Source organism: Erithacus rubecula (genome assembly GCF_903797595.1).
Source record: "Erithacus rubecula genome assembly, chromosome: 3".
In the NCBI taxonomy this organism is placed as follows: Eukaryota; Metazoa; Chordata; class Aves; order Passeriformes; family Muscicapidae; genus Erithacus; species Erithacus rubecula.
The window spans coordinates 96709739-96732624 of record NC_136689.1 but is presented as its reverse complement, the minus strand read 5'-3'; the positions used below and the strand labels follow the sequence as shown (position 1 = coordinate 96732624).

Below are 22886 nucleotides of genomic sequence, written 5' to 3'. Positions count from 1 at the left end.
ATCTTGGTCTTCATATGAACATTTAGGATGGACAGTTGTAGTGAATTATTAAGCATCTTGCAGTATTTGACAGTTTTCTTGAAAATAACCTTCATTATTTCTAATTAAGAGATTATGAAGATTCTACTACATTTTAAAGGCTGACTTCTTGCCAAAATCTTAAAATACCTTTGTTTTCTCACATCATGACTTCTTGGAAGAGGAGGGCAATGAGTGTTTGCTTCCAAAAGAGATTAACAACACAGATCTCAACAAAAGATGGGAACCCAAAGATGGAGAGCAAGAGAGGTTGTCTCTTGCTAATAAACTGAATACAAGAACATTTCTTCCTCTTTCTTAGAGCTTGGCTGTTCTTTCTAACAGTTACCTCGTTTATTTCAAAATATGTCACTTGTAGAAGCAGCCCAACCCATGCACCTGAGCCAATCTCTGACTGCAAAACCAAGCACAGTTTGCTATATTTTCAAACAAACCTCCTTGTACTTTCAAATGCTAAGGATTCTTTAGAAATTACTTTATTTGCACACTCAGAAAAAGATGCATTGGAAAACATATACATAGTTTAAAGTATTTGAAGAATCTCTCCAACCCTTATTACCTTGCTTTTAATTAGCATAAAGTAATTTTGCACTTTAGGTTATTTCAACCATTTCAACCAATATCAGATCAGTCTTACCATTCTTATCTGAGAACCTTGTAGAAACAAGTATGTCATCTTTTCATCAAAATTTATTATCTGAAGGGAAAAAGAGAAAATGTAGGTAGGCAAACCATTTTTCTAGTTCTCCAGTAAAGTGCTGCATGACTACTTTGTTTTCAAACACAGCCCTTAAAATAATTAAACTATTTTGTACCAAGTACTCCAAGGACCTGCACCATAGGTAATTATTTACCTGTTCTCAGCATCATGAAAGATATATCTCTACAAGTCAGGCAGGAACTCCCAGCTCTGTTCTTCAACTTCAAAGTTACCTTTAAAACCCCTGGCACCTGCAGAGGCATCTACTACATGTCAATTGAAAGAGATGCTTTTACGTGATAAGTCTATCAATGCCTTCTAAAGCAGAACTATAAAGGGAATTATATCTCTGGAAGGTAATTAATACTGTAGTGACCTCAGTCCACAGAGAGTAAGGTTATCAATGGGGTGATCATGGCAGAGCACTCTCCTGCATGTACTCAAAGACCAATTGTTACTCTAGTTACCAAGTGGACAACTCTTCTCTATATTAACATTTTTCATGATAAAACCACTTTTGAAGACTGAATGCCAGTGCAGTTATATTTTTTAAAACCAAGACTTTAGAGCAAGGTACAGTCACTAGAAATGCGAGCATATACATCTATTTTAAATATTGCTACCTTCAGAAACATGAAAGGCAGTTTAACATCAACTTCATGTTGAACTTTATAGCAATGGATAAAGGGACATACCTAAGACATTGGCAAAGTGCCTCAACTGCAGTTAGTCAGCAGCTCTGAACTGAATTTAGGATGTACCACTACATCTACCAAGAGCCTGGTGTAAAACTGATGAGTGTTAAAGTTTACAGATTGTTCTGTCAGCAAAGATAACTTAAAACATCATTCTCTTGTCAAAAAGCCCAAAACTGTTTCTTTTTGCCAGTATCCCTAAGCACACATCAGTGTCCCAAAAGAAAGACTGCTTCAAGAGGAATCTGGGGGAGGCAGGAAAGGCAAGGGGGGATCAGTTCCCTCAAACTCTGCATGACACCAGCAAGAAGCTGCCAAGAAACCACTCTGTTTGCAGCACCTTCATTAAAAGGCCTAGGCAGCTGCCAAATTACCCTCAAAGAGAGGTTATCTTAATCTGCCAGAGTGGTAAAGAAAATTAATAATCCTTTTATTGTGGTAGGCACGTAAAACAAAAGAGGTTTGTGGGGGTATCTAGTTATCTTGCTGATTATCTCCCCTCAGCTGCTTGCTGCCCTGCACCCAGGCACCAGCAATACCTGCCTGGAGATTACAATCCTCCTGAGTTTCACCTTCACAGCAGCAAGTGTCCTGTTCTACCTGCTGGCTTGGCCATAGAGCCAGGCTGAGGGCAGATGGGTGCCATCATCCCCTGGCCACCAGGAGAGCACCTGGAAGGAGCAGGCATGTTCCCTCTCTCCCTCTCCAAACCAGGAAAACAAGCCCAACTCGTAGTATTCCGAGGTAAGGTTTTTTTGGTTTTTAAAGGTTTCTGGTACCGACAGATTTCAGCACTTCTGTTGAAGGTGATGCCATGAAGCCAAGTGTCTCTGGCAGCCAGACTTCACTGGAAAGTCCCCAGCAAAGTGCCTTGGCTCCAAGCACAGTAGGCACCAAAACCAGGGCAAGAAATTGCAATAAACACCCTCCTTTGCTCACCAGCACACTCAAAAGTGAAAAGGACTGACATCACCCTTTTAAAAGGAGCACAGTGGTTACTTTCAAAGTAAAGCTGACCACATGTTGACCTCCAGTTACACTGCCCAGAAGGAAAAATCAGGACAACTGTTTAAGACACCAAATGACATCACTTTAATTAATGAAACCTGTCTATCAACATAATTCACTTAAACACTTGTCACGTTCAAAGCTGCTTTAAAATTACTTTGAAGGGATTTATGTGAACTGTCCCCAGCTTTCTTCATCAGGCTAAGGTACAAGAATCCCTTCACTTTCTATATGGGTTTACAAGAAATTAAACACAAGGTCAAACACAAGGACAAAATTAATTTACTGAGTATTTTTATTTCAAAATGTGTGTTGTCTAGAAAACACATCCTTTTTTTTTTTTACCTCTGAGCCATTAAAAATAGTTCTAGGTGTGACATGCTGCTTCTGTCCAGACATGAAAAGACTTAATAAATCTTGCTCATACCTGGGCTGAACTTTCATTTTTAAAATTTTTTTTAATATCTCATGTTACCACAGATGATTTTTTAAAAAACAAACCCTATAGCTCACTTTCTTCACTTAACACTGTCATGTTTTTAAACATCACCTTGCAATCTTTCCTCTTCAAAAGGTGGATTGAGAATAGTGATACCTTACACCTACCTGTGTAAGTATATGTGACTGTATAAAATACATATATGGGGGCTTGTGACATACAGTATGATATAACAAACTGGTAGATGTGAATTGATTTGAAGAGACCAGTTCATAAAAAGATTTGACTTCATGAGAGTTTGCTGATTTAAAGCAAGTGTTGGTTTTAATGCTCACATCAAGAAATCCTGGTATGCCAAAAAGAAAAAGTACAATTGCACATTAGGATTTTCTTGTCCGAACTCCAAGCCTGCTTTGTCCTAAGAGAAGGCAAAAAACCCCATACCTAGACAACCTGCTCCAAAAAACCCCAACCATACAACTCTCTTTTGGCTTAAATCACCCAAAGTAGCATGTTCTTCCCTGTCAACATGAGTGCAATAACTACAAAACAAACATAAAAATCAAGTTTCTAGCCCCTTTCTCTGAGATAAATAGATAAATAATGACCAAAAAAAGGGTTTTTTTCTCTGTTCAGTGCAGAGGCAATAAAATCCTGATTTCCATTCACCCAAAACAATCTCCTAGTGCCTTCTTTGCAGGCTTTACCCAAAGCAAGCCAAGAGCAGCATATGAAGCTCTGCCTGCCCTTAGAACAATCCCTGAGCTCCCTGTCCCTGTCAATCCCTCAGCTAAATTTCCTCCTGAAAGGGTTTAGTTTGGGCCTCCAAACAACAACTACTCGTGGTTGCTACTGAGTTCTGCCAATTTGCTTTGCCTCCTTACATAAAATCCCTGAATTTCCATGCCTGCTATCTTTCTATAGCATCCAGGCTGCCCTACACCTTCCCTTCAGTAAATGCTCTGCAAAGCTCCCTAGATTCAAGGAATTTATCTCTTGGAATCACTTGATTCAGTTGCACAGATTAGTGTGAGTTATCAGAAAGGTTAAAATATTCAAATCATTCTCCACTATTCTGCATACCTAACTCACATATGCAGAAGCTTTGGAATGTATGGCCCAAAGTTTGCAGTGAGGCAAACCTTAAACTACATGAGAAGTGTCCTGAAGGCACCATCCAGAAGAATACTGCTTTTGTCATTGTGTTATTTCATTAAAAATATTTACAAATCGATCACTTAAAACACACTCAGAGCCATGCATCCTGCAGACAAGAATCTTTTGAAAGCTGCCTCTCAGGAGTACTTCAGTTACAGTACTATTTAAGGATGTTGGAAGTACATGTTTTAAACAAAAACCTACTGTAAAAAAAACTTTTACTAAGAAATGCAAAACATGTCCTGTCTTCAGGCCAATCTTTGGGATAAATACGATATCCTGCCTTTCAGATATGGATCTTCAGGGGTCAGCACAGTCTAGCAAACACTGTTTATTTTTTTGTATCAAATGGCTTTATCTCACTTAAATGTTTTTCTAAAATACAGCATGCAACAGAATACTAAGCAAAGGGGAACAGAATACAGCATAATGGCAGCACAGTAGTCAAGTGCATACTAAAAAAAAACCACACAGATAGAAGAGAGAGATTATTATTTTGGACAATTAATGGTACTTTAAAATCAATTCTATGAACTTTCCTACAAATGTTTAATTTCTTTTTATACTGTTACTGGCACTGAAATAAGTGCACCAAAAGAAATTTTGCTTCAAGCCCAAGGCTCCCCCTTGAATAATTCAAAAGCAAGAAGACCACAGTGGCCTAATTAAAGGGCCCTCCCCTTTGTTTCTTTATTTTTCCCATATTGCTGTTACAGGACAACATGCCTCTGTAAGGAGTTAAGTAATTTTGTAGCATCTATGCTGCTTCCATTTTCTTTGGCATTGTAAGTGACTCTGGACTAACAATATTGACAACTGAAGCATACATAGTTTTTTTTCAATAATTGCTATCAGCAAGATAAACTTCTTAGCACACTCATTCAGTGATTTATTTCCTGGCAAGAACTAGAAAAGGTAAAACTTCCACAGCCACTTCTCTTAACCTCTCTCCTGAATGGATTGTGAGGCTCTAACACCTCAGAGAAGTCAGGGAATTCACAATTCACAGAGGACAAGCACTTGCAGACTCTGCCACTGGACCTCTTCTTTCAGCCTGGGAGGCATAATATATTTTACCCCAGCTAAATCAGTCACGCTAATTAAGAAGTTCTCCCCCACCCCACAAATCCTGCTTCTCCTAGAACTACAAGGACACCTACAGTGCCTATTTCAAATGAGCTGCATATGCCCAACATAAAAACTGCAGAAACAAGTTCACCTGCTGTTTTGAACATGGTCAGCGAGTGCAGCAACTGGGAATCTGCAGTCCATAGTACTACATGAGAAAACTGCCCATCAATTTTGCACGTCACCATTAGTTCACCTGTCTACTAAAACATGTATCCTACACATAATGTAAGTAGTACAGAGGGTTCTGGGAAGCTACACTGGAAATCCCTTATGGGTTATCCCCTGGGGGATGCTGGCATTACATGGAATGTAAATCTAACACTTGTGCCTTACAGGCACGCTAGGAGATGTCATGTGAACCTGTGTAAGAATGGCCTTCACTTTTAAAGTAGCTAAAGGAGCCCGCAGATGTAAAAAACTACCAGCAACCACAAACATCCAGGTCTGCCAAGTCTACATGGGTAGAAACGATTGTGACAAGATGAACCTTCACCAATCCTAATGTAAGACAAGCTGCTGTCCTGGCTAATTTTTCTGAGCAGATCTACTGCCTTTACCAGGCTGACAGTGGATCTGAAAAACCCATCAGGACCTTCTGTGCACTTAGCAGTTTAACACCTGGAGAAGAGGGGAGCTTAAGAGTTGGAGAGGGACACTCAGGCAGATCCCTCCAGCTATGGCCAGGTCAGGTTTGCTTTGCTGAGTGCTGCAGTTATCTGTAGGGCAGAGAAGATCTGGGTCCTTTCTGTAATAGTGGCTCTGCTGTTTTCCTACTTTGCTATGGGTCACTACAGCTTTACTGTGTTAATTGACCATTACCCTGATTTCCAGTCATTACTTAGAATTTCAAATTAATCTGATCAAACAGAACAGACCTTGTGAAAGTAAACACTCATTGATCTATTTTAGTCTCCAGGGTATATTTTAGGCAGCGCAGGCTCACACAGATTATTTGCTACTTCAGATGCATTATTTCTTACAGAATGCTTTGCATGTTTCAAACTTGTATTTTTTATGGGATAACTGAAGCTCTGTCATGACAAATTCTGCTTTTTATGCATTATGGGCCTCCATTACCACCAAAGAATCCTTCCACCTGCAGTAAAATATGTAACTTTATTTTTACCCTTGTATAAATTATTTATAATAATTACAGCATAAAAGAGACAGGGGAGAAAAAGTCCCTGGCCTACTGTGCCTCTTTTAGATGCATAAAGGCCACACACAAATCTGAGGTGTATTCCAACCTACCCATACATAAAAATAATCTGAACACCCCATCTGTGTTTCCTGTTTTTGTTGGACAACTGCTTGGATTCCTCAGACTATTTTAGACCTTAGACAGGTTATACCAGTATAATTATGTGAATTATGGGTAAAGAGGTTTTTAACCAGTGTAGATGTGCTACTGTGAGCCATAAATCATTGCAGGAAAGGTCATTTGGTTTTGTCTCCCAGCCTGGGTAACACACTCTATCTAAGCCCATACTGAAGGAAGGAATGTTTCCAAGAACAATTAAAGTAAGGAAGACAAAAAGTTCTTTTTAAATGGGAAGACCAAGACCTTGAGAAACAACTTCTTTGCAAGGGTATAAGCCCTTCATATCAAAGCCCTATTATTATTGTTAAACACTTTTATTTTAATACCTGCAACATGGACATATTGTTCATACATTACAAACACACAAGCATGCAGAGACTACTGCTTTATTTTGCAGTCTGTCCTCAGCTCAGCTCCATGGGCCTGCACAGTACAGGAGCTTCCAAAACTTGCTCCTGCTATGACTCAGCCAGGAACACTGTTTACTCTGCATCTGCACAATTGTTTGCAGCACAAAACATGAAGAAACACATTAAAGAACAAAGGCAAACAAATATCTTTTGGGAAGCTTTGACAACACATAGGTGACAAAGATCCCAGCAGAGGTGACAGCACAGACATGAGAAACACACTTTTGAGTGAATTACCATGATGCACAGAATTGCTTGGACAAGAGAAAAGCAGCAGGTTTACTGCTTTTCTAAGACAACTCCAAGTTCTCTCAAAGCATTGTGAAAGAATAAGAAAAGCCTGTGGATGGGTCCTATTCAGTCAAGATCCATATATTCATTTGCTAGTCCAATCTCAGTGTTGTTTTGAAAGAATCCCAAAGGGAATATTTGAGCACATGCTCACCTCCTGAGCGTAGGAGATGAGTTCTGGTCCTTGTGACTTCACTGCTGAATTCAGAGCTCCCACTTCTGTCAGTGCAGCACAGACAGAAGGGGTGGCCAGGATGTGGGCTGCCACAAGCTATCTACCTGGTCAGAGCAGGAGCATGAAGCTCTACCTTCAGAGGCCCAAATTGCCCAGGGGCATCCACCTCAGGGTGTGCTGTCATTGCAGTATGATACGGGGCTGTGTTCACAAAGTCACTTCAGGAGATTCTGGGGTTTCTTTCTAGTCCCCAAGAGTTAAACAGCAGAAAAGGAACAGCCAAAGGAGAACTTGCCTTCCTCAGAACTTAAGAGATACAAAAATCATGATGGCTGCACTTTCAGACTCAAACCGATGGGACAGGAGGTTTCCCAATATCACAAAAGGGGTCTCAGACCTCTATGTGTCTGAAGCTCCACAAGTGGAATATGATACATTTTTGTTCAAACCCGCAAATACTGTGAGAACAAAAGTGAAGAGAACTGAGGACTTCCAACGCACTGTAATTTCAATGTGTCTCCATAAAAATGACCCAAAAATAATGTTTTTTTAGAATGAGATCCACCAAGATAAAGATTAGCCCATAAACACAGGAGTACAGGATTCAAGAAAAGGGAAAGGATTAATTGTTGTCTTTTTAGAGGATGAGAATTTTCACAAATAACCAACAATGCTGCATTCCTTTCTAATATAAAATGAATTGGCAACATCTTGGACTTTGTTTACCATCTCATTAAGTTTCCAAATCTTCACCAGTTTCACAGAGTTACAGGGTACTCTGCAAGTTGCTTGTTTTGAAATGAAGTATAAATACTGTTCTGCAGGCTTCTACAAAAATGCTTAAGCCAGCCCAGCCTTAAACTGAATTACACTCACAGAAAGCTGCACCTTACTAAGCTTGGACTAGACAAAATTATGGGCCTTTGAATTCCAGTAATATGAACTCTTTAACTGTCATAAACAAATACCCTGACTTGTTTTTAACTGCATTTTCTGGCTCCTCTCTGACAGGTTCCCATATTATACTTACATGGGGTCACTGCACCTATATGATAATAGTCCTCAGACTCAGAAGGGAGTCTCCAAAACACTTAGATCTAAATGCAGATCTTCTTGTCCTGCCTATAATTGCATTGGGACAGGACATACTTTTCCCCTATAATCCTACACATGCCATAGATGATAGATCTGTACTACTGTCAGAGTACTCAAATTAAAACAGAGGCAGATCAATATCACCACTGTAAATTTCAGTTCCTTCCAGGTGAAAGGAGTCAGTCATATCCTTGAACTACCAAGATATATGAGTCACCTAGACATACGAGTTTCTCATCTCATGACCATGCCAATGATTAAAATAACTGAAATGGGAGAGGAGGAGTGTTTGAAATTGAGAAAATCAATTTATTCTTCCTCTTTGCAAAGCACAAACATCATTTTCTACCAATAAAAATATTGCAAACTGCATCCTTGTTTACATTTCTTACAGCAAGATAACACAATACTGACCATGCTGCTCTGAAAAAAAAATTCATACAAATTAAGTCAACAAGTAGATTTTCTATGTACAAGTTTTGTCTATATGAGATCTGGGTCACTCACTCACCTTTGTCACTTGCATGACAGCTGATTTTTGGTCAGAATTAAAAAACACTATTACTGAACTTCTTAAAAGCAATTAGTGAGGTAAGACCTGGGACCTGAAGCCATTGAGCACTAGACACCATCCACCTGTACTTGTGTCCTTGTGAAGGTCTGGCTTAGCTACAGATAAGGTTCCTGTTCAAAGCTGAGTTAACTTTTGGGATGAAAGGTGAACATAAGTAAGAGAAAGATACCAGTTCAGGAAGGGAGCTGCCTCCTCTATGTACCTTCTACAAGACCTAGAAGACCTACAGAAAAAGGCAGTGACAAAAGTTAGTGTCATGACTTGCAGGCACAACTGACAACACCTCTACAACGCCTCTGCTCTGCAGAAGGGCTGAGGAAAAGTCTAGTACTGGCAGTAGTGATTTGGCCACAATGATGTTCAAACCTGGAAGAAATGACAGGGCTAGGATGGCAGTTCAGCCCAGCAAACACCAGCACATATTAAAGCCTGTTATCAAAGCCTTATGAGGTTACCTCTACATCTAGAATTAGAAAGGGGTGTTGACCTAGAATGAAGTATAATACTGTAACTGGGTTTAGGGTTGGGACTCAAGCCAGCAGATATTGATAAACCGCAGTTTAGAAAGTGCCTCTGGGTTAAGATGAAAAATGTTGCTGGTTTAAACCATCTGACTGCAGAGATCTGTGGGATAAGGAGTGTGATAATGTTAAGATTAGGAGTGGAATTAGGGTTTGAGCATACTCTGGAAGAGGCTGATAAAGTGCATCATCTTGTCTCAGTATCAGGGCGGGCCCCATGCTGTGATAAAGGTGCCACATGACAGGACTTCCCACACCCTCAGCAAGCCCAACACTGCCCAGCATGCCAGGCCTTCCCTGTCTACACTCTGTTGACCAAGGCTTCCCAAGGTGCATGTGTGCTGTCAGTCTGATAAATTTCCAATCCCTCGGGATTACTGTGTCTTGTGTACATGCAGAGTGAACCTGGCACTCCTGGCAGTGCAGAGCTCCTGTACCACACAGCACAGTGCACACAGTGGATGGGGTAGGGGAGAGGGACTCAAACTAGGTAAGAATCCGTCTGAAAATGTCCAGTCTTTACTGTCACTGTTTCTCCCTTCATTTGTAGCAGGGCTGACAATCAGAAATATATTAAAGACTAAAAGCTTCTGGCAACAATGTGTCCTCTCTTCACAGATGCATTTTTAAAAACAGTAGGTCAAGTCTGGGCAGCAGGTTGGTCCTGCCAAGGAAATCAGAAGCTAAATCAGCCAAATATACCAAGAAGCAGCACAAAAGCTTGTCTGTGTCTTCCCCACTGGCTTTGCCAATGATGATCTTGGCAGTACTATTTAGCACTCACCCTTTTCCCAGTTCTTGGGAATCAGTGTTTGCTACATTACTCAGCATTTTCCAGGCTAGAGGGAGGGTACAGGATTGACCTTGCTTGCTTTAAATTACAGAGAAACTTGACATATATCTTAACTACCTCTGTGTTTTAATCTCAAAATATGCTCAATCAAGTTAGTGATTAATGCTGAAAAATTCAGTCTTAGTGGCAGGCAGGCCTTGGACCAGACAATGACAGTTTTTGGAAAAGGAGGAATCGTATAATCACTTTTCAAGGACAAAATAATTTCCAGACAGAAAACTACATAGTTAAAAACCTTAAAAATCCATATTAGTAGCATATAGGCCATCTCTACTATTTTCCAAGCTTGTGATGTAGAAAATGCAGGGGAGGCAAGAACAAAGGTTCTCAATTCAATGAGCAAACCTGCTTCAGCATTCACTACAAACTGTAGTTTGTCCTGAGGAACTGTAGAGGAAAAAGCTTCACAGTGAGTCTTGCTAAGAGGGACTTAAAATAATTGAGCCTCATGGTCACAAGACCACACACTACTGTTGTGAAACAGTCACTGGGTAAATAAAGGTGTAGCCACTAATATTTTACTACCCTTATGGGGGTGGAGATGGGGGGGAAGTAAGAGAAAGCCACATGCAAAAGATATTTTCACCCCTAAAAAGGTATTAAGCCAGGAAAAAAGGATCTTGCAAATCTGCACTTATGGCAAAAATATGGCAGAATGCTGCTGCCATTCTAGTACTGTCAATGCAGTAACAAGACTGAGTAGGGAATAAAGATAATTTGCAGAGTTAAGCCTGCAGCACACAATTTAGGCAAAATCAAAAACAGAAATAAAAGAGAATTCCAAGGGATGGAGGAGTAAAAGTTAGGATGATGGACAAATTGACAGCTGACCTTCAATTTACTAAGATGAAGTCACAGAAACAGTACATGTCCAGAATGAAATAAAATTACTAAGAAATTACGATGAAGAAATAAAATGTAAGATGCAGATTTTAAAACATACAAACAGGCAGGTACCTCAGACTAGCAGAGAAATTACCAAAGCCAAATGAAAATGATGTCATTCCATGTCCTGTTGAATTTTCTCATTGCTTTTGTATTTCAGGGATGTCTACACCAGTGTACCTAAAGGACTTCAGCAAAGTTTTCCCAATTTTTCTTTTATTGTTTGCAGAAATCAAATAAAAAACTTGCAAACTAAACGCTCCCACAAAGCCATTGTTTTCAGCTCTGGAATACAAAGGTCTTTTCTGCCCCTGCACTAAGTGAAACTTTCACTTAACGATGTAACTTCAAATGTCACCAATTCACAGCATTTTGCCAAACCAGGGGGAAAGGAGGAATGTATCCCATCAGTCTTCTACATTTCCTCTACACAGTCTGGAGCAGCTTGTATGGGGGCTAAGGAGGGTGCTGCAGGCCCCCTCTGGAGCAGGTGACTGGGTGTCAGGGAGAGGCAGAGGGAGGGGAGAGCAAAGCACCTGCACACAGCAACTCAGCAAGGCTGGCAGTGACAGGGGCTTGAAGGGCAGAGCACTTCAGCCAGCCAGGCCCTCCCCATCACAAGGGAGCAAAGACCATTTCATCCATTTCTCCCTCTGGCCTCTGCTTCTCTGAGGGAGGGAGGAAAAACAAAGACATTAAGCATTTAGCATTACTTCTGGTGCAAGGAGGATGCAAAAGCATCTCAAAATTCCTTCCTCTCCAGTCTCCTAAGAGTTTCTCTCTACTGTTAACCCAGCATTACTGAAGGGTTTTAGTGGGGTTTTTCTTCTGAGTGTTAATGTGTTCTGATGGGCTGTTTGGGGCATTCTTCCAGTCTCAGCTTCCACCACGACACTTAATTTATGCAATGCACTAAGCTCCTAGTATGCAAGATATGACTTGCATTTGTGAAGAAGCACTATAAATGGCTCAATCCTCCAGTATAAGTTAGCATGTTTTCCAACCTGTATTAATATCAGATTATTTATGAGTTAAACCAGTTACACAGTTTTTTTTCTACCGTGCTTATTAATACCTCTGTCTGTAATAAGAGCTCACTGGGCTCTTAAACAAGTACAGAAGATTGCTCTGTAGAAAACAGAGGGTAATACTTTGAAATGATTATTGACAGTAGCCCAGAGAATATTAAAGAACTTGTCATAATTAAAGTTCATAAGCTGTATTTCAAAATTTCACAACTCAGGTTCAAAAACTGCAACCATAATGATCACCAGTGAAAAACTGTGTTCTGACTCACTCCATACAAATAGGCTACTCTTATAAAAGCCCTCCTGTGCTTCAGGAGGGGAGGGTGACAAGCAAAGGAACTGATAAGAATAATTACACTTATAACCTGCTAATGAAAAGGTGGATTAATTGAAACACACCATGAAGTACCCAAGAGTACACAAAGTAATTCAACAGATGTTTACACTGGAAGGCTGACTATCCAGTGCAGGGATTAAATCTGATTGTGATATTAATGGCACATCCAATGCTAAAGTTATCATGGATTTTCTGTTGCCTACTGTCAAATTGAAATAATACTGCATGTCATTTTCACAAGCAAACCATATAAAAGGACCAGGGAAATCAGAAAATGACACAGCCAGTATCACACAGAACAATAAAATATAAAACATAGTTGATTTTCTCATTGACAGAACTATCATATAAACTGTCCCCTACCGTACCTTCATGACATCTTTATAGGAGTGAATGGCCTCAACTTCCTCCTTGTCATCATCGTCATCCTCCACTCCTTCATCCAGAGCATCATATCCTTCATCCCTACTCCCATCTGTTTCTGTGGCATTAGTCATGTAGTCAATAAGCTGCTCCAGTGGAGGACTTAATTCCCTCTCTTCATTCTCCTTCAAACCATAGTCCAGGGCTTTATATATAATAATCCCTAGGGATTCAATAACCTGTAAAAAAAAATAAAAATATATATATATATTAATGCCATTTACATGAATGAATAGGTCAAGTGAGGAACAACATTTTCTGGTGTTTGTATAACAAACCAGGAACTGAGAGAGTAATAAACATCAAAATTGAAGATAAAAATGATCTGCTAATATCTGCAGTAGCACTTGAGTAAGCACTTGAGTAATACAGCATAGAACAAGCAAGAACAGATCATACCACCTACCTACAGCTTTATTATTTCAATATCTGAAATAAAAATTCATCATTTAAAAACAAAGCAGGACCTTTTAAGGTTATTTTCCATTTTTCCTTCTGATACTGCAAACCTCAAAGTAACATTACTCTGCAAGACTATATTGCACACACATGGTCTTTTTTTGTGGGGCAGGTAGGAAGAAATTAAAAGAAAGAATAAACTAACATGAGATGCCTTCCTCCTCACACAACTTAATGGCACTTGGTAAGTGCTGTTCATTGGCCTGAGAGGTGCCTGGACATAGCTGTGGATGTCCCAGTGTTACTCACTGAGCACTGGGACACCAACCCACAGGAACTCCTTTGCCTGTTGTCCAGCTGGTGAAAGTACACATACACCAAAAACAACCAACAACTGAATTCCATAGTGATGAGGTAGAACCTCAATTTTTCATTGAACTGGGGCTTCTTATTTGTGTCCTGTAAGAGCAAAGCAAACCAATGATCTCTTATCCAGTGAGAGCTAGGATAAGATTGTCATGAATATCCCAGAATGCTAAATGCACATTTTCTCTCTTGGCATTCATGATTTTCCTTATGAGTAATACTGAAGCTTCTGGAATTGTAAAAATGTAAATAGGTGCCATTTCAAACTGAGGAGCTTGAAAATGGGTATTAATGAAGAGGGAAGGGAAAATGGGATTGCAATAGTAAACCACAAGAAGGTAATGTCACTGCTTGAAGATCCTTGTCTGACAGCGGAAGTAGGACTGGAGTTACTGCATGTAATCTCTGATCTTCCTTGTGTGTTGGGATAGATAGCATGTCACACAAATTAGCAGACTCCAGTGTAGGAGTAGTTGGCACAGCAGCAACTTCAGTGACAGGAGCATTTCTAAATATACCAAACCTTGTCATCAAATGCAATTTTCTCTAGTCTGCCTTTCAGTATGATCCTGCTCGACACACTTTTTGCTGCAGAGTTTTGAAATTCTGTTTGGCTATATAGGACAACACAAAGGGATTCTTTAAACATTAAATTTTACTCTAGCTGCTTACTTATTTCAGCACAACAAAGTATTGTTGTCTGGGAGGCTGGAGGTTAGCAAAGACTTAAAATCGTTTCCTATTAGTTTAACTAGACAGACGATTTAATGATTGCTGTAGTCTGACAGCTTTACACTTGTGTACTTCACTCACTTCAATCTGTTGGGATTACTTTGCAGTGCAAATTCACTTTGTAAGACAGTGACTAATATGCAAAAAACAAAATTAAAACCCAATACATAAATCACATTATTTTATAATTTATTTCCAATAATTTTGGTAACTTGGTTCAATATAAAAATTTTGCACATACTATTCCCTTGAAATGTGTTTATACATATTTATTAAAAAATGCAATTAGGGAAAATGATTAGGCAAATTAGTGAAGAAGAAAAACCTGTATGTGTTTTTTCATTTCAAAGAATTGCTTCTGACTTGGGAAGTGCTATTGAGACAGGGAAGTATGCCAGGGAAGTCTCGCTGCTTTCTTGCTCAGTTCTCATACCCTTCCTCTGACTTCTGCCATGACCCACTGTGGAGACAGGACACTGCACCATATAGACCTTACAAACAGCTCTAAAAGATTAAACTTATATTTGCAGTATATCTTGCTCACTTCTTTGGGAAGATATTTTGTCATAACTGCCTTGTAAAACTTATACTGTTAAAAAAAAAATCTGAAAATGTGGAAGTCACACAAAGTAAAATATATTTATACCAATGGTAGGTGTGTTTCCTGTAACTCAGGTTGTGAGTACAATCCCCAACATACACCCTTTTGGCAACTGAAAGGGAGCAAAGGAAACTGAAATGAAAATGAAGTATAACTGAGTAACCATTTTGATACTTTGAGCACTTTGGAATAAACACAAAGTTTATTTGTGTATCTAACTTTAATAAAAAGTACATTTGACAGGGCTTAGCATACATGAAGACAGAAATGTCCAGATCAGATGCAAAGAAAGTTATGTCTTGTGCCATGCAGTATTGGCTGCTGAACACAGCTTCTGGATTTTGCTACCAAAACCTAAAAAAAGGTAGAAGAAGGGGCAGATAAAGAAAGTGCACTCTCTCTGCCTTCTTCTGCTTGGGAAGAGGATTAAGGCATTCAAAGCACTGTGGCTAAAACTGCTGCTTTCTTTGATGCATCAGCAGTGGGGCTTTTGCAGCTCAGTAATATGGTTTGTGCATTTTTATATACTATGAACAGATTTCATAATACATGTAAAGCTGACACAAGATGAAAGCCTGAAACACCACCAAGTCAGAGCTGTAGTTCAGTGTCTCAGCTCCTTACTAAGCAGATGTGAACAGAATCATATTTACTCATTGTCTGTCTGTATCACAGATTCTTCTTGCTGAAAGTCAAAGCAGCAAACAACTCAACTAAGTAACTTTGCTTTGACTCACATTGAAACTGAGAACATTCAATGCTTTCAGTAGTATCAGTTTACCAAGGATCCTGTAAACCACACAAGTGCCTTACAAATATCAAACAAAAGTTACAGAATTGTCAATGCTTCTTGCCATGGATAGAACTACTAATTCAATTCATACTAAATAAACTTCACACTAATAAAACTTTCAGATCTATATAACTAGGAGCAAAATATACAAGTCAATTGATTGCTGCTTCAACGCATGAGTACGGGCACTTTGCCTGGAATACAAATAAAACACAAACAAAAAAAGAGAAATTTTCACAGGTGAATGGATCAATTTATAAATGAGAGGGTTTTTTTTTAGTTGGATAATCAGGGACTTCCATTTTTAAATTTTCTTTAAAGCATCACTTATTTACAAAGAAATCACATGTTTTAAACTCTACCAGTGGCCAATTCAGCACAAAATAAAAACTTCTGGCACCTAACAAGTGACAAGTACTGATACAGTTTACAGTGTAAGAATGGACCTAGCAAAGCTTTTTTTAAACCACAGAGTTGCACATTGACACCCCAAAACAACTGTATAACACTGAAATAAGTGTCATCACTAATAAGTAATGCTGCTCAATACAGGTAAAAAAAATAAATATCTGCACCTTGAATTTTAGAACACATTTGTTCCTGACTGATTAAAATTTCAGCAAAGAACCTGACCTCTGGAAATCAATCAGTGCATAAATAAACTTAAAAAATAAACAAGGAAGTCTTCATTATTAAAATTTACACCTTCCCATCAAGTTCTTTTGAAAGTCATGGCTTCAGACCAAAAAAACCCCAAGAAACAAACATTTCCCACAGACTAAACTTGTACTTTGCTGTGCTGAAATCATTAATGAAAGGGCAATTTTGTCCCACCGTGAGCATTCCTGCAGTTTCTACAGCAGTCTGGACTCATATTATACAGTGTTTGCATAATAGATTGTGAAAAAGTTGCTGCAACACTTTGACTTGAAAAACAATGTAAAAACAATATCCACACACTCCTTTTGCACACATGACAGAAACAAAACCCAAATTATTTAGATTCTTTTCATACACAAACACTACCCAGGACTTTTCATCCTGTATATCTTCCTCCAACACATGGCATGCCTCTTGGACAGGTGCTCATTAGTGTTTTAGGTTTTTCATATGACCCAAATTATGCTCTTCCAATGAACTCTGCCAATTTAACATTCTTGAATTCTTCAAATATACAGCCTTTGTACAGGAACCAAAGAGGTTTGATACTTGCAAAAGTGCAATTATTGCAAGTACTTTGTCCCGTCTCTGAGGGTTTCTTCAGGCATGAGACCTCCCCAGAGAGGGCATACAGGTGGTCAGAAGTCTGGCTCTCTCAGAGGCACCAGGAAGAAAGCAGCTTGAGACAACCTTGTGTTGTTTCAGGGCTGTTTATTTATCTTATCTTTAAAAATGTTTCTGCCAGCCCAGCACAGGTCCTCTCTGCAGGTCGACCATTGCAGAAGATCCCCTGGGAGGGCTGTGCCAAGGCCTTTATACTCTAAACTACGTATACAATATTTACAAATTTTCCCCAATGCCATGCAACCTCTTTACAATGTCCAGTTCTTTCCCCATCCAGTCTGTGGTTCCCAGGGTACAACTTCAGCATGAATGACATGAAGAAGAAGGAGGAAGAAGCCCACCACACCCAGGATCCTCCATCTTGACCACATGGTCCTTAATACAAACAATCTAAAAACCTACTTATACTGCATTCTAATATCCTAATTTACACTCTACTCGTCATCATTTTCTGTGTCTCTTCCCTCAGCGTAGGCAAATTCTCCCAAGGAGCCAAATCCAGCCCCTGCAGCTCCTAGACAGCACTCGGGGGTCTCAGAGGGGTCTACCAGGGGGGTTTTTGCATCCCCAGAGGAGCCAGGGAGGTACCCTGGACTCAACAGTACTTCACTTTGAGAAAAAGCCTTTTTTCCCCTCAACATACCCATCTCCCAGATTCTTGCTGAAGCATAGATGAGAATAGGCAGAATCCACATCTCATGGCACACACAATGGGGCACTGTCTGAGCTTTCATCGCCTTCCTAGGCCTGCCTCATTTTTTAAACAAACAAAGCCTAAAGACAGGCCTGTACTTACTGCAGCAAAGAACTGTTTTTCAGCTCAAATGCCTGTCCCTCCCTAAAGTTGTCCCTTCATCCAAAAGTCATTTAGATTTTGCATCCCTATACTTGGATTAACAATGCTGTAAAGCTCTGGTCCCAAGGTGAGTTAACTTACTTCGACTTTTCCCACAGGGACCTCAGATATGGCCACCAGCCACAATAATATTTGCATTACTACTGCACTTTTATGAATTCCAAGAATTTTTTATTACAAATGTGCAGTACAATAATTAAGTGTTTCCATATTTTACCCAGATCTCCAACATACTTAATGAAGGAGACCCATTCTGTCTCATGGTAAGAGTGCTGAGAGTTCAGGGCTGGCACTCCTTAGGGCACAGCTCCTCTCCACCACCAACTCCGTCACCTCCCATGGTATTAGGCAGCACGTAGTCAATCTGTAAAGACTAACCTGTCCTAATGCTGACTTTAAATTAGCCTGCCGGGAGCTCCATATGATGCTTCTCACACTATAACACACAGTATAAACATAGACACAGACACCCTTAAGCCATAAGTAGGTATCTTAAATTTTCTATGGCACAATAGAAGACAAACACACAAGTTTTTGTGCTAAATTTATATAATATGGTCCAAAGGACTGGCATATTAAAATGTTATGTAAAACCAACTTGTTCCTCTCTAGCTAGATGACAGAGGGTGGAAGTTTTTGCTCATTTCCATTTGTAACAAAGTAATTCATTGTTTCTTCAGCATTCAAATCTGGAACTGAAAAAGACCAGGCCTTCAGGAAAGGTGACCAAACAAAGGGGTTAGGATAACCCATGTACATTCTCTTGTTTCTTTAGCTTATCCTGAGGTGCCCTACATAACCCTCAGGAGCATCTCATGGAAGAGCAAGTCTAAGTAGGACGCTCTGAGAGATGCGCTGCTGTCACTGCACACCACGGGTGCATTAATATAGTTTTCACCAGAGCATTCCCAAGTGGAAATGGGGTAGCATTACCCAGGTTTTAATGGCAGGGGACACTGCTAAATTTGAATATGACCTTTACTAAATTAGAGCAACGTGCAATGAACTGTCAAATGAGAACAGTGAAAAAACTTCCAAGTCCTTCCAGGAAAGCAGCAAGGATTTGGACTACTTCCAGTGAATCAAATGAATCATTCATTTCCAAAGAATATAGACATAAGATACAGAATTATTTAACTTCTGGGTGATGTTGCTTTGCTACTGAAATAAAGAGGAACTGCTTTTTGCAATATAATGAGCCTTGCTTTTTAAGTCAAAGCAGTAATGAAAGCAAAGAGAGAAAATCAGAGTATGTCAGGTCTAATAGAAAATAAATAGGAGACAAAATTAAATAAATCCCTTTAATGATATTCAATCTGGTTTATATGCAGGAAAAATTCTCTACTGTATTCAGAGATCTTTTTCAAAATGGTTTTATATCCCGAGTCTCTGAATGCACTAAGTGGGACAACAGACCTACTTACTGGATTCTTTGTACTATTCAGGTGTGTGTTAAAGAGACTCAGTGCAAGAACTTTTGATCAAAGACACAGAACAAGCCTAAAACATACAAAGGGGATGCTAACTTTTTTTGTTTTGGTTTATTCCCCTCAAAAGAGTATGTGAAAATTGAAGCAGTTAAATGTTGTTAGACACAGTTGCCTCTTGGAGTGTAGCATTTATGTAACTACCAGTTTATTAAGGATCAAGTGCAAGGCAACTCTTAAACTTATTCAAAGGTTCTGATAATGATAAATGTGATTTTTAGTTTAAAAACCTGTACTATAGATATTGTCTCAGAACTATATTAGCATAAATGAAAGCAGATTTTTTTCTATTGTATCAGTCTCAATTTACATTTTATCTGCAGTGCATTTTAAACACTGAAACAAAACTGTCAATTTTCTTCTAGCTTTTGTTCAAACATTATAATCCTCAAGATCATGACAAATCATTACTCTGTTACCACAGACTTTATTCAGCCTGAAAGAATTTCACCACAGTGACAACTCATACCTAAAAAAGAAAAAAAATAAATTCTCTAATTTAACTGTGGAGACTCCAGCAATGGCTGAAGTTTCAATAAAAGAATTAGATGGAATAATTAAGTAACCTAGATGGTGAAAGTCATTTGAAAGTTCTATAATACACCTCTACCCATACCAAGATTCAAATACAGGTCCTGTTATCCTGATACCATTTAAATAAGGAGAATATGGGGGTTTTTAATCCTAAATTAATTACAGAAAATCCAGCCATGTCACAAATTTCTATTCTAGTTCTGTTGTATTTTTTTAAATTTTATTTTATTTGATAAAACATAGCTAAACATATGCATATCTTTTCTGGTAGAAATTGAAAGCAATGAGGTGAACACCCCAGGTGAAGAAACAGAAGGAGCAAAGAATTCAGCTGACTTCCAAAAACATAACCAGGCCACAGAAATACCAGTGGGTTCAAACTGTGGAGGAGATAGAAATTACCATTTGTCACATCAGCCTTTGGAATAAAGCTTTATCTAGACTTCATGACAGTATCAGATTAACTGCAGCAAAAGATTTTGCAGCGAGGGAGAGAAGCAAGCAGCTCAAGGAAAGCTGGTACAAAGGACAGTGGGACTAGTTCAGTAGCTCTGACCCTGAGAATTCGTGTGTGACTGGTTTGAGTTTGGCTGACATGGCACACTGCCTATGGTCTGTCAGACAAGATATAGAAGATAGATAATAAAGTGCTTACCAGAGCTTTGATTCAGTTCAATTTATGGTAGTCATGAAGCAATGCAGAATCAATACCACTTTTAGTCAAAACATCTACACAGTTCAACTACTCTACTGCAAGTCAGTTTGCATGCATTTTTCAGCCTTCCCCATGGCTTTTATGTCGAACCATTACAGCTGCCTGCTACAGGCTTGGCTCTATTTTAATTAATCCAAAAATTAAAGTGAGTAAACTGCAATATAAACCATTTGTTCTTCTCTGAGTCAAGAACTTTCTCACATCTATTTTCGCCAAAATTAACGACTACAAAAGCCAAGCAAACAAAATACCAGGACAATGAAAGCTATCCTTTTAAAGACAAATTCTTAATTACCTAAAGTTTTGCATTTCCATGTACACCTTACAAGCTTTCCAGCAGCAGCTCACAACAGACTTTATGAAAGTTAGGCTGGTTTCACCATATTTGTCAGAGCTCTGTCTGCACTTCAAGTGATTCACAGCTGATGAACTTCACAGAGACAGATGAAGCACCTGAACAAGTTTACACAGAATGGGGAACATGATAACAACTCTTCTGGTTTGACTTTAACTTTCCTCAAATCCATCTTCTGCCATTCCTGAAAAAATACATCTTTCTGCCTTCTAACAGACTTCACTTGTCAGTGAAATTGTCCTAATTCCAAGATTCCATGCATAAAATCAAATATGTCAAGAAAGAAGCCCAAATGCAATCACTCAACAGGTCCTTTTCAAAGTGATGTGCCACCAAAGAAGGCTGGTATGTGCTGCTCCTTTCTAGTGACTGGAGTATTCGTTAATCCCACACAAAGCAAAACTAATTTAACACTTCTTGTCTTGGAGGTACCTCATAGTCACAGCAAGTCACAAAACCACTCATAAGAAGGCTGTCCTTTCCATCCATGCCAAAGGAGAATCTTCAAAGATGTCTATGGAATGTTGTATTTATCACATAGCCACCTAAAACAAACCATGCACAGCTACCTCCAGTGTCTTGTGGAAGGTCACTCAGCCATACATGGGCTTCTTTCCTAAAGAAACTGATAGGAATTCACACATATAGCCTGTGACTACAAAGGAAAAAATGTGAGACTCTTACTGAGAATTTTTTTGCTCTGCATATACGTAAGGAAACATCATCCTGACATAAGGATATGCCTTGATTATGAAACATGTGAATTTTCATAAAGACTATCACGATAGTCCAAGGAATTACTAATGGGCTAGACACATTAATAATTTAGGTCACATATGATCTCTGAGTATGTAATGCAAAATATTACTGCAGGCTGACAAACCCTCTGGAAAGCTCCTGATTTTATGAATATTATTCCATGCCCTCTTCCCCATAAAAAGCAACTTTGGACACAGGCATTTGGATCTCTCATGTACTTGTCCAAAATTGAATGCCTAAGTGAACATAAAATATTTGAGTAACAAGAGAGGGAAGCTATGGCAGAATTACCTTCAAGTTCTCATAATGGCCTTATTGGAAAGACCAGCATTTGCTGAAATTGTTCAAAAAAGCACAAGTAGGCACTGTTGACAAATTATCTACCTGTAAAAAGACATTAGTTTGACATTATTTTTTTCGGGTTGAAATTCAGATACAATCATCGTATGGAAGGTTGACTTGCCCTACACCAAAGAGCAACAGAACTGTGTGGCTGAAACTCAGCAGAAAGCTCAGCACCTGCTCTTAGGACCACAAAACCCCAGAGACTCCATTTACGAAATGTCACTCACAGATTTCTATTTCTATTTCCTTCTGAACAATGAAATCACCACAGAAGAAATACATATTAATTCACACCACTATCATAGATAAAAACTATTGATATATAAAGCATACAGTTATAACCTCAGGCATGAATTACCTTAGCACAAGATATTCCAGCACCTGGCAGCTGTCAAAGCCGTCAAAGTGCTGAACTGTGACAGTTTTTTATCCCTAATGGAACAGCCATATTCCTGGATTACAAATTGCTGAGCATTGTTTTACTGCTTTCTGCCAATAATGACAGTATCTGTGTATTCCAGTACAGTGATGATAACATAGATTTGTTTTCAGTCACAGGTCAAAAGTGCTACACTAG

At 39.1% G+C, this 22886-nt stretch overlaps 1 protein-coding gene across 4 annotated transcripts in view; it reads right to left on the bottom strand.

The window, feature by feature from the left end:
* The window catches only part of SPIRE1 (spire type actin nucleation factor 1), a 126038-nt gene that overhangs the window by 57242 nt on the left and 45910 nt on the right, over positions 1–22886 (bottom strand). For all 4 annotated transcript variants that reach the window (XM_079300545.1, XM_079300546.1, XM_079300547.1 and 1 more), the window contains exon 3: positions 13029–13262. In XM_079300545.1, coding sequence (XP_079156671.1) covers positions 13029–13262 — 234 coding nt within the window. The remainder of the gene's footprint in view (positions 1–13028; positions 13263–22886) is intronic.